This window comes from Delphinus delphis, chromosome 8 (genome assembly GCF_949987515.2).
Source record: "Delphinus delphis chromosome 8, mDelDel1.2, whole genome shotgun sequence".
NCBI classification, from domain to species: domain Eukaryota; kingdom Metazoa; phylum Chordata; class Mammalia; order Artiodactyla; family Delphinidae; genus Delphinus; species Delphinus delphis.
Window position 1 is genome coordinate 96,970,021 of NC_082690.1, and position 12,543 is coordinate 96,982,563.

The 12,543-nt window shown below is 50.5% G+C and overlaps 1 protein-coding gene across 9 annotated transcripts in view; it reads left to right on the plus strand.

The window, feature by feature from the left end:
• ATG13 (autophagy related 13) overlaps positions 1 to 10,304 on the plus strand; it is a 45,936-nt gene extending 35,632 nt beyond the window's left edge. The window contains exons 12-20 of one of the 9 annotated variants that reach the window (XR_009520408.1): positions 713 to 811; positions 1,565 to 1,675; positions 2,079 to 2,218; positions 4,001 to 4,115; positions 4,665 to 4,742; positions 4,910 to 5,026; positions 5,784 to 5,912; positions 7,734 to 9,853; positions 9,984 to 10,121. Coding sequence is in view for 8 of the 9 variants with exons in the window: in XM_060018794.1 (XP_059874777.1) it covers positions 713 to 811; positions 1,565 to 1,675; positions 2,079 to 2,218; positions 4,001 to 4,115; positions 4,665 to 4,742; positions 4,910 to 5,026; positions 9,984 to 10,265 (942 nt within the window). In the remaining variant the exon portion in view is untranslated. Of the gene's footprint in view, positions 1 to 712; positions 812 to 1,564; positions 1,676 to 2,078; positions 2,219 to 4,000; positions 4,116 to 4,664; positions 4,743 to 4,909; positions 5,027 to 5,783; positions 5,913 to 7,733 lie in introns of all 9 variants that reach the window. The other 8 variants (XM_060018795.1, XM_060018798.1, XM_060018794.1 and 5 more) reach the window with 8 other exon arrangements.
• The last annotated feature ends 2,239 nt before the right edge of the window (positions 10,305 to 12,543 follow it).

Here is a 12,543-nt window from a genome sequence, read left to right on the forward strand (position 1 = left end):
ATTGGTGAGACTTAAAGATGGAACAGGAAGACCCAAAACAATCATCATACCCATAATTAGCTTTGAAATCATGAGTTTTGAAAATGCCCTAGCTTTTACTCCATGAAGTTCTCCTACACCGTCAGGGACTGTAAGAGCGTGCACACACACACCCTGATGCCTACACCTGCACACCCCAACTCATCTTCCCTGAGATTATGTAGGAAAGTTTGCAGCTGGGTATCTGAGCATTTTAAAGTTCCAGCCAACAAACGTCAACTGTTTAAACCTGAGCCCGCAGATCCTGAGTCCCCAGAAAAAGGCTTTCAGTCTAACATCTTAACCTCAGTGTCCTCATTCCTGCTTAGCACAACTTGTGTCTGTTCTCAGGACCTTCCTATTGGAAGCTGTTCTCTAACTTCCACCCTCTTTTGACTAAAGACAGACTAATGCTTGGTTCAGATTTCGCCAAGTCATAGCAGCTCAACTCAGCTTTGTTTTCCACCTGCTCATCAGGGAGAGCACCAGGGATAAACATCTCTTCTTCACATCCTTCCAAGCGGTCCTTTTCCAAAGGCAGTCATGCAGCTCTCTCCCTGCTTCCCTCCTGACTTCATTGTACATTTCAGCCTCTATTGCAACTGCCCTTTCCAGAGTTTTTTCACTTCTTTCTCAAGTCCCTTTTCTTTTTTCTTCTCTTGTTTCTCCTGTCTCTGTGTGTATCTGTGCACAGTGTGTGTTTACTGTCACAAAGGCACATTTTCAGACCCCTACTCCTGTGGTGACGGACACTCTGAGGGTCCCCATGGCAGGACTGGCCTTTTCCCATCAAGTGAGTCCATACTGGGAAGAAGGGGGTATATATAATCAGACGGTATCTTTTTATTTAAAAACTGTAAAGTACAAGGTATAGCTATTTAAATATCCCCAAGTTTTCTATGGGTTATTTTGAGGCATGGTAATTGATTTTTAACAGTATACAGCCATAGCACAGCAGCCCAAAATAGGATTTGTCATTTGCCCCTCCTCCTACCATTGATGTGAAAAATACATGGAGTTGCTTATATCTTTTTTTCCAAATAAACCATCCAAGAATGGTTTTCTTTCTTTTTCAGTATAAATAGGAACCCTCCCAAACCCAGTGGTGATGGAGGGTGTGATTAGAGAAGACTGCTTCTGTTTCAAAGGGACCTCAAGGTCAAAGGAGAAAATAGAATGACTTGGGAAAAACCGATGACTTTGGCTCCGAGTTCTGCCCAGGCTTGTGCTCTACAGATCTACTGGGGTGGAAACTGAAACAGTTAGCTGAGCCCCTGGGAAAAGGGGGCGCAGGGAACTCATTTGAGGCTTTTGGAAGGCACAGAGCTGGGAATCTCAATCCCACTGCAAACAAGTCTGCTTTCTTATTTACAGAGTAATGGCCTGGTCTGTCTTTAACCCTTACATCAGGCCCCCCGCACCATGAGGATGTGGGCTGGGATCCATTCCTTACCTCTCTGCCCATCTCGATCATTAGTCATACTCTAGGATTGCCTATTTTTTCCTCCTCCTTTCCTCTGCCCTTCTTTGTTTTTCTCTTGCTTAGCTCTCAAGCTCTCGCCTTTCCTGTCAGCCTGCTGCCCTGGGCGTTGGATCAGCTGACCTGGGTTGTCCAGCAGTGTTTGCTGCCGGCTTAAACACCACACACCCTTACCAGGTATCTTTAAAGATGGGGAGGACACTAGGGGTTCCTATGCTGCCTCCCCTGTCCTGACACATTTGAAGGGCCTCTTGAGACACCAGTGTTCAAAGCTCTTCTGTAGCTTTGGAGGACTAAGATGATTCTGAGCGGGGACCTTTTAGACTTCAAAGAAGGAAAGAAGAGTTCCCCAAGTGTTTTCTCCCTGTCTTTCCCTCTGTAGTCATTTCCATGCATGTCTTCCATTAACTGAGCCCCAGAGAGGATAAAGATTTCCAAGTTTTCCTGCCCACTTGGTGGCAGCATTGGTGATGGAAAAGCTGGAAAGCAGATGCTAGGCCTACCATCATGCTAGGCCGTGAGTTTCCCCTTCTACCTGACACGGCCATGATTCGCTGTATTTTTCCATTTTTCCCCAAAGCTAATGGTTCCCGGGAAGGAAGGTGGGGTACCCCTTGCTCCCAACCAGCCTGCCCACGGTGCCCAGGCTGGTGACCAGGAGAGACTGACAACCTACACCCCTTCTGATGGGGCCCACTGTGCTGCCACACCTTCCAGCAGGTGAGTTCACATCTTGGCTCTGCTGCTCTTCGGACCAGCCAGGGACCTGTCCTCCCTGATACATGTGCTTATTTGGTATCAGTAAAGAGTAGCTTTCAGCATTGGCTCAGGCTTGGCCTTTGAGGGGAAAATGTGGAATCCTTAAAATTCTCAATAAGAATCGTACTTTGCAGCTGATATGTGAGGAAGCTCTCCCTGGGCACTGCTGCTAACAGCAAGCATCGGGCTTGGTGCTTCTCACCCTCATCCAGTGAAGGTGTTTTTCAGATGTTTCTCTCTTACCCCAGGATTGATTCCCTTGGCATCCTCAGTGTTTTCTGAGACCAGAACAGGGCGTCGTTAACCATAACCCTGACATCGGGAGTCACAGTGTGTCTGTGGCGGTAGTTAGGATTGATCTTCTTTTTCTACTATGTTAATGCCTCATGGAGATCCTTTAGAAACAACTATTTTCCCTCACTAAAATTAAAAAAGAAAAAAAATCTTTTCTGATTGCAGAAGTGATACAGTCTGTAAAATTCAAAATTTGAAGACGTTGATTAGGTGGAGATAAAAGTCCTCATAATCCCACCCTGCAAAAATCACCACGGTTACCTCCTTTTAAAAGACGAGAGGATCTCAGAAGGGTTAAGCAATTTGCCTAAGAGAGCACTTAGCTCACAAAATGGCCAGACACAAGCCTAGCTCCTTGGATTGGGAAGCTGGGCCTGTCTTTACCTGCCCTTCCCTCCCTTAACTGGAAGGCCTCAGAGATAATGACGTTGATTGCCCCACTACATCTTAAATGAACTTTCAGATAATAGAAATTCCTGGGTTTTTTTTTCCATTCCCACAGTGGAGATGGAGGAGGAGGAGATTGTTTGGGAAGGAAAAGTAATTACTTTCATTCCTGGCTCCCCAAACTTCCATCCTCTTATCCCTCCTCCTGTCAGAGAATCAAAGGAGGATCCTCTTGGTCATTTTACACTCTCGTTTTCTGAGCCTTGATTCCTGGGGTATGACTGGGAGTAACTTAAGACAGAGGACCCTGTGTAGGGGGTTCTTAAATGCTGATCCTCCCTGCTGGCTGGAGTCTAGAGGCCACGTGGACTGCATAGTGTTCCCCATCTTGAGCCCCTGCTTTGAGGCTTTCCCATCCCCTGCTGCTTGAAGGGCTATGACTACTAGTCTGGCAGCGACAGTATGGGCCCCTGTTTCTGCTGCCCAGAGTCCCCCATCTTCCAGGACTCAGCCTCGGTCTAGAGGGAGGGAGTGGGAGCAGCCAAATTGAACGTGTCACTGGAACATCTGCTGAACAGAGGGATGCCTGGGGGCAGAGAGAAGGGAGGAAACATGGTGTGGAGCTTTAGATAGCAAAACAAAACAGGACAGGAAAAATCTGAAATCTTGAGGCTGGCTTTGTAATTAGATTAATATTAAAACTAGCTGCTATGAGAGCCGCTTGCCTATATGTATGATTGCTAGATGCACGGTGATTGAGGCTTAGCATTGGTATCACAGATTAAATTTTATGTAAGCTCTACACAGTTGTAACACCAAGTTTCAATTAACATATGCATAATTTTTAGCTTTTCCAGGAAATGCAGTCCTCTGCTCTTAATTCAAAAGGGAAGGTGACAGTGGCAGCTGCCAGACCTCATATTGCCATTTCCCACATGTGTGAGCTGGTGGGGGGCAACTCCTGCCCTAGGCTGCAGCCTCACAAGTTGGTGGATTTATGGGGAACCAAGTAGGCTCTGCTATGGTTTGAGAATAAGAACCAACATTACCTTTCTCCTCCAGTGAGGATACTGAAACTGTGTCAAACAGCAGTGAGGGACGGGCCTCCCCCCATGATGTCTTGGAGACCATCTTTGTCCGGAAAGTGGGGGCTTTTGTCAACAAACCCATCAACCAGGTGATTTTTCTGTCCCTGCAACTCTGAGAATGTGTGAGCCCTTAGAGTGAGGTCTTACCTGGGATCTGTGGAAACACTGAAATCGCATGCGAAATTGTGTGTGTGTGTGAATTTTTTGTGAAGAGGGTTAATAACCTGTGACATCCCTCCAGAAAAGTTAACTATTGTTCTGTGATCACATAGGAGAGGAGACCACGCCATTAGGTACAGACACGTTACACTGAAGTGTCATTGCCTCAGCCTAACTTGAAATAGGAAGTTCCTCTTCAGCTCTGCCAGTGAAAAGCAGTTGTCACTGAATTACTGTGGGTCCAGCTTCCAAAGCTGAACTCCCAGGGTCCTGGGGAGCCCTCACCTCTGTTGATGCTGTGGGCACGCAGTGGGAGGCACGGGAGGTTGGAGAGGTCTCCGACAAGACAGGAACCTGAGGGATGGCATCGTCAACTGAGGTGTGCAAACGTGCTGGACCCCCAGGCTTCTGGTGGGCTCTGAGGAAGCAGGCAAACTGGGGGAAGGGGGACACTAATACTTTCTCCCATGTCTCTTCAGGTGACCCTGACCAGTTTGGACATACCCTTTGCCATGTTTGCTGCCAAGAATTTGGAACTGGAGGATGTGGATCCCATGGTGAGTCCACCATTGACTGAAGTTTGCAGTGAGATGGTGCCGTAGTCGTCGTCCTTCCTGGGCGAGTCATTCACTATTCCTCCACAGACCATTAGCCGTGCTCCTTGGCTTTTGGTTTACAGCCAGTGCCCAGAACCAGCCCCTACCTCTGCCTTATTCTGAAACAGGTGAATCCTCCAGATTCCCCAGAGACTACATCTCCTCTTCAGGGCAGCCTGCACTCTGATGGCTCCAGTGGGGGCAGCAGTGGCAATACCCAGGATGACTTTGTCATGATCGACTTCGTAAGTTGCCGTCATCTTCCTTGACCTTTGCTGCTTCGGGGGCAATAAACCTGGAAGCATCCGTTGCACTTGAATAGGACTTCAGGGATCAGATGGGTCGGTATAGGCAGAGGGAGTGGGTGCTGGCTGTGCATCTTATGTGGGGAACCTGCCCTTACACCCTGCTTGGGGAGGCATTTGGAGGCCCATCGCAGTAAGGCATTTTGTGCCATGTCTTTGATTGAAATTCAACTTGAAATGGGATTTTCCAGTGGTAACTGCATAGGTCCTGTTCATGAATGGATAGCCCCCAGCCCTTTTTTTAAATGTTTTAATTTTTGGCCGCATCGGGTCTTAGTTGTGGCACGCGGGATGTTTCGTTGCAGCACGCGGGCTTCTCTCTAGTTGTGGCGTGGGCTTAGCTGCCCCGTGGCATGTGGGATCTTAGTTCCCCAATCGGAGATCAAACCCGCATCCCCTGCATTGGAAGGCAGATTCTTAACCACTGGACTACCAGGGAAGTCCCTGGATAGCCCTTTTCCAAGGAGAGGAGTGTGAAGGAAGGGGACAAAAACCTAACCAGGGGAGAGGGATGTCATCACCAGGCTTAATTCAGCTGCCCAGAAGAGAAAGGTGTAAAGATTTCTCTAGGATAAGCCTGGAGGAGCCTTTTCTTTGCTAATTACTGGAAGGAAAGAGGGTTGTTGATAGCTTACCCCCTCTGATTTTCCTCTGTGGTCCAAGGCAAGCTAAACTTGAGTCTGTCTTGTTTTTTAAGAAACCAGCTTTTTCTAAAGACGACATTCTTCCGATGGACTTGGGGACCTTCTATCGTGAATTTCAGAACCCCCCTCAGCTGAGCAGCCTCTCCATAGATATCGGGGCACAGTCCATGGCTGAGGACTTGGTATGGAAACCCCTTCCCCCACCCCACCTCATCCTCTGGCCTCCTTTCCTCCTTCGATGGTCATTCCTGCTCCACAGGCCTGGAAATTTCTTCCTGTTACTCCTCCACGCCCACACCTCCCATCTTCCCTGTAACAGGACGGAGACTTTTAGACCATTACCTTCCTGGAATCACACTTGAGATTTGCATTGTGCCTGGCGGTCATTATCTCAGATTTGCTTGCGCTCATTTCCTCCTTTTCTCGGCACTCTTGTCACCGCATTTCTCACACACGCCTGTTGTTGGTGCCTGATGTCTTCTGCTTGCTGACGCCACTAAGCCAGGCTGCTCCAACAGCTCTTGCCTTCTGCTGTTAAGGTTGCCAGGCAGATGACAATGGTACAGGGCAGAAGAAACAGAAGGTCCCCAGCATTGGTGTTCTTGCCCTTTCCTCGGAGAGCTCGTTCCCTGGTTCTCGTGTTCAGCCAGATGTCCTGATACTGACTGTAATGACCACATCTCCGCTTAGGGTGTTTCCTATTTCCTGTCTCTGAAGGGCAGAGGAGTGCCCTGCACAGCCGCAAACTCAGGGTGCCCCATGCCACAAGATGTCAGGGTCCCTCTGCTTGAGGTGGGTATATCACCTCATGTGTCGAAATCAGAAGAATGGCTCTAGGAATAGGAATCTAGGTTTAGCTGCCCTTGATTTGCTTTAATCAGGAAAGCATGCTCAGTAATAATAATACAGCAATAATGTCATTATTATTAACATTTATTGAAGCTTCCTAGGTGCCAAGCATTTTTTAAGTGCTTTACATGAATCTTCAATGACCCTAAGAGGTAGGTTTTCTTATCATCTCAGTATACAGATGAGAAAAACGACACTGGGAGCAGATAACTTGCTGGTGGTTACACTGAGCTGGCAAAACAAGCTTTGACCCCTAAGAGTCTGGCTTCTGATTTTAGGCTTTTAACCATTGGCTCCCTGGCCTCTCATTTGAAGTTTGCCTGGAAGGAACCGGAGTCCAAAGGCTCAACGTGAGGCTGCAGCCAGTGCTGGCTGGTTGCCCCAGCCTCCCAAACCCGCCCGGGCACCTGGCCTGTCTGGGCTGCCTTGTAAGTCCTGTGGCACCAAGTATCTCGTGCCTGTCAGGAAGTCTTCTGTGATGGCTGAACTCTTCAAATGCAAATTCAGCAGTGGAGACAGACCACCTGATCAGGACCAAATTTTAATTAATGGTTGATACCTGAGGGCAGTTAAACTTAACTCCTCATGGTTCTGTTTTTTTGTTTTCATTGTTCTCTCTCAACCCCATCTAACCCATCCCCTTCTCAGCTGATGTAAAGATGCAGATTCCTAGGCCTCACTGTAGACCTGCCGGGTCAGAATCTCTTGGGAGTATGGCTGGGACTGCCTTGTTCATGTGCCCCCAGGGGATTCTGATGCCTGCCCAGCGCAGGCCGTGAAAAATCATTTGTACACGTTCTGAATTTGTAGGGCTCTAAACCTACTGTGTTATTCTAATGTCAGTCTCATCTGTGCCAAAGATACTTCACGTTGAATTTCTCTGTGTCATCCCGTTGTTGGCATGGTCCTTTTCCATCTCATTATGTGTGTGGCCGGCTTAGATTCCCTAGGATGTTCTGTCCACCTCCCCAGCCCCCACTAACCCCTGCTGGGCAAAGGCCCACTGGCCAGTGCCTGCTCAGTTGCTCCGCACTTTGCTCTCCAACCCAGCACTGCTGAGCCGGACTCTTTGCCGTGCTCCCTTCAGCCCAGGGTGACAGCTGGCTTCAAGGCCCTACCTGAATAAGCAGCTTTTCTCTCCCCTCCCGGTACAGGACTCACTACCAGAGAAGCTGGCTGTGCACGAGAAGAATGTCCGAGAATTTGATGCCTTTGTAGAAACCCTGCAGTAAAAGTTGGTGTCCTCGAGTACCAGCAGCATCCCCTTTTTGTGGTCCCAGGAGACAGAGAGCCTCCCACTCGTCAGCTGCTCCCATCCCTTGTCCCGCTTCAAGCCAGGTGGAGGGGAGGCTGGTTCCCCCATGGGGACCCGGAAGTCCCTGCTCTTGCACTCCTGGAGACTCACGGCAGCAGTGAAGGCCAGTGATAGCATTTGAGAGGACTCACCCTCTGACCTCCCTCTGCAGGGCCCTCTGCTTATACCGCCCTCAGCAGCTGATTCACAAAGGCTGTCATCCCGCTCCTCCTACCGGCCCCCTGCCCTGGGTTTGCCCAGCAGCTGGCCCCTCGTGTGCCTGCCGTTGCCATCCACCATTCGACATTCCAGCTGGTGGCCCAGAGACTGGTGTGGAGGCAGAAAGAGGAAGGAGACAGTGCTAGGAGGAGGAAGGAAGGAAGCTCTCCTTCAGGGTCTTTCTCTGTTAGTTCTGGTATCTTCTTCCCCTCTCTCTCTCCCTCTCTCTGCCCCGTGCCTGTATTTTTGGCAGTATGGCAGGCTTCCTGCCCAAGGTGATGAGAACCCTAAAGTCAGCCATTCCCACCCTTGAAGGCTGTGCCAGCCCATCCGAGCAGCCCTGGCGGCTGCCTGTGCTCAGCTACATGGAAACAGAAGCCTCCCTCTCTAGGATTCTGTCATTGGAGTCACAGCAAAGGTTCTTCTCTTTCCTCTCCCTTCCCCTGTCATTGCTCCTTGGTTATAGAACCCAGTAAATATTTATTACTTTCAGAGAAATCAGATATTTTGTAGAGGAAACATGTTTGAGGTTAGACGTTTTCACTTGGGGAAGGTTGGAGGGCCTCTTCCTGGGGCAGCGCCTCCTCCTGTAGAGGTTCCTTGGATTTAGGTTGCTGCCTTGAGGATTTCCCTTCCCATGTGTATATGGTGGGATCCAAGAATAGGGCTGGCTGAGGGCAGCAGAACCTCCCAGAATTGCTGCATTTGAACTGACATCACACTCTGCCTTGGACATGTACATATTCCTGGTGAGAACTTTGAATCTCCCAGCTTCCCCAGAGAGACTGACTCTGTTCTGGCAGCCCAGGAAGTCTTGGGTGCGAAATGTGATGACTCCCCAGAGTTGTGGCACGTGTAGTGCCCGAGGGGCACTGTGGCCCCGGGGAAGGCCAGAGAGGCCCCTCCTCCTGGGGCATTTGTTCCTGATTCTCAGGGCTGGGTAATGGGCCTTTTCCTGCTGGGCCTAGCCGCCACGTTTCTTTAACCCCAGGGTCTGTACACTGCCCTGAGGTTTATTAGTTGGATCGGTTCCTTGTTGAGAAACCAAAGCTGGGCATTCAGGTGTTGTTACTTGAGTTAACTCAAGGGCCCAGCCTCACCCACTGACCATCTGTTCCTCCCCGCCTAACTGATAGGCCCAGCCCCGCTTCTCTGGCCCACCTCGGGTATTCATTGGCAGCAGCTGTTCTGCAGCAGAGCAGGTGACCCTCAATTGCTTGTTAGCAAGTGCACGTGGCATTGTTTTCACCTACAAGGCTGATCTCAGGGCTGGGGTCAGCTCTGATGCTGCCTCAGTTGGGCTGAGCCCTGCCCCTGTGCACACATTCTCCAGTGTTTCCAGGGCTTCCCTGGTGGCGCAGTGGTTAAGAATCCGCCTGCCAATGCAGGGGACACGGGTTCGAGCCCTGGTCCGGGAAGATCCCACATGCTGCAGAGCAGCTAAGCCTGTGCGCCACAACTACTGAGCCTGTGCTCAAGGGCCCACGAGCCACAACTACTGAAGCCCGTGCACCTAGGGTCCGTGCTCTGCAACAAGAGAAGCCACCACAATGAGAAGCCCGTGCACCACAATGAAGAGTAGCCCCCGCTCGCTGCAACTAGAGAAGGCCCGCGCACAACAACGAAGACCCAACGCAGCCAAAAATAAATAAATAAATAAATAAATAAAAAAGTGTTTCCAGTAGTGGCGTCCAGCTGGCCATCCTAAACCAATCCAGGCTTACCCCCCAGGCCCCAGCACTGAGACGGGCGAAGGCCCTGGTAAGTTACTGATTGCCCCCCACTCCCCCACCTCATCCCAATATGTCAGCCGCTGCCCTCTTCCAAGGCCAAGCATGGAAAGGCCTGTTAGCCATTTGCCTCTTTGACTCCTAATTGTTGGCCTCTGCAGGCAGCAGCCTCTCTTCAGGACCCCATCAGTGAGAGGCCAGGGAGGCTGAGCCCTGACTTTGAGCTGAGCCTGGGAGGAGCAGAGCAACTGTCAAGGCCGGCCCTTGTCCCTCAGCCCTGTACAATGAAAGGTATGAGCCCTCGACGGACCCACACAGCACCCCCGGGACAGGGCTGGGACCAGTCGTGTCTCCAGGTGGGAGAGCCCCTCCCGCTCCTCCAGCCTACTTTATTTGGAAATATTGAGCTATACTTTAAAATGTATTCAAGGGATTTCCAATAAACTTTTTCTGTACTTCATAGCCTCCTGTCCTGCAAGCTGTCGAAAAACCTAGCCCACTTCCTCCTACCACTGGGCAGCCCCGGGTCACCGACAGGCTCCGTGGAGGGAAGGGCGGTGCCGTGTGAGGCACAGCAAGGTTTCAGAGCCATTCAGGCTGTTTGGAGTCCTGGGGCCTTGGGCTGGTCGGGAATTTTTTTTTTTTTTTCCTGGCGGCACTGTGCAGCACATGGGATCTTAGTTCACTGACCAGGGATCAAACCCAGGCCCCCTGCATTGGGAGCACGGAGTCTTAACCACTGGACCACCAGGGAAGTCCCAGGAAACCTCTTAGAGCCTCATTTTCCTTGGCTGTAATGTTTCCATTTCAAGGGTTGTGTGAGAGTATTCAGTGAGATAACATGTATGAAGTAGACGTGCATGTGAGGTACGCCCATAGTAAAATCCTCAGAACTGGTAGGCCGTTATCCTCAGCTCTCTATCCTTCCTACCCAGCACAGCTCACCACTCACCCTGGGCAACAGCCTTTGGCTCAGAGGGAAAGGCAAGTGACAGGTCCCTGCCATGTTTCCAGCAGAGGCCAAGCAGGGGGCGGGGGACTCCCCAGACTGCTGGGATATTTGCTGATCTGGTGAGAGGGGTTGTGGCTGAGCAAACCAGACAGAAGGGAAGGGACTGAGTGAAGTAAGCAGAAGTCCAGGTCCCATGCATGTTTGTTTAGCTGCCGTGATCTGACAAACAGCTCCTTCCTCCTATTTCGCCTGCAGTGGCGGGAGGGAGTGGAAGGTAGAGCTGGTGTCCCAGAGGAAGAGGTGGTTCTAGAGACCGGAGACTGACAAACCCAGGCAAGTGCTGTCTTGGTTGCCTCCCACACCCTTCAGGCCAGAAGCCACGCCCCAGGGCAGAAGAGGACTAGTTAGAAATTCTAGATTCAACCCAAACCTGGGGCTGAAAAGAATGGGCCCACCCACTGCTGCCGCTTTGGGCCCTGGGAGCCCTTGCTTGTTAGTGAACTGCATGTGACGCTGACCATGATACCTGACCACGCATCCAACTCCTGGGTCAGAAATGGTGGAAAGACTGTCGGAGTCCTCACCTTCAGGTGGGGGTCCCCCAAAAGCAAAGTGTTCAATTGCCCCTCATCTGATGGTATCCTACCCCTTTAAGCCATGTCACTACACTCTGCCCCCAGAGACCCACTGTTGCCAAGGCAGGGGTAAACTGGCTTTTGAGTCACTCGGCAGAGGCCCTGCCAGGAGCCCAACCCAAGTAAACAGCTCTCCGTCTCCTGCTCCCCTGTCTTGTCATTTCTTTGGGTCACTGCCCTTCTGTTCTAAATAGTCACCCAGCTTAGAGCTGAGCAGAGCCAGGGAGACAGGCTGCCAGTGCCTTCTGTTTGAGCTACCTGGACGAAGGTCACAGTTGTGCAGGCGGACTGGCTTCCTGGAGCTCAGTGCCCGTGTTTATAACCATTGTCATGATCCTGCAGCTCTGGCCTGGCTTCCCCAGCCCCAACAAGCAATGAGGAGAAAAAAAGAACAGGCCTGCCTGAGGCCATCATAGCCTCCTAATTGCAGTCAGCAGGCAAGCAGCAGACAGCTGGAACTTGACCAGTGTGCCAAGTGGAATTCTGGCCTGCCCTCCCTGTGACAAACCATTTTAGTTTTTCAATTGTAGTGAAATACATGTAACGTAAATTTTACCACATTAACCTTTAAAGCAAAGCAAAACTGCTCGAAAGAGGAAAGCTGGATCTTTCATAGCCTCCACGTGACTAGGTGGCAGGTGGAAACAGCCAAGGCTCTCAGGCTGAGGGGCGGGGTGGGGAGGGCCGGAATGGCTGGGAGATGAGGGTTCCAACCCTGGCGGCTGTACAAGGTTGGGACTATCACTTCATTCCTCTGTGAAATGACCATCATTCTGGTTCCCACTGGGCACTCATTCTGTTATGTAGTGTATACGTTACGGTCGGCCCTCGCATCTGTGGGTTCCACACCCGAGAGTTCCCCCAACCTTGGATAGAAAAATATTTGGAAAAAAAAATTCCAGGAAGTTCCAAAAAGCAAAACTTGAATTTGCTGCATGCTGGCAACTATTTACATTGTATTAGGTATTATAAGTAATCTAGAAATGATGTAAAGAGAGGATGTGTGTAGGTTATATTGCAAATACTACACCACTTGATAGAAGGGACTTGAGCATCCTTGGATTTTGGTGTCACGGGGTCGGGTGGCTGGAACCAGTCCCCCACACATAGGGATGACTGTGTGTCTGATCTTCA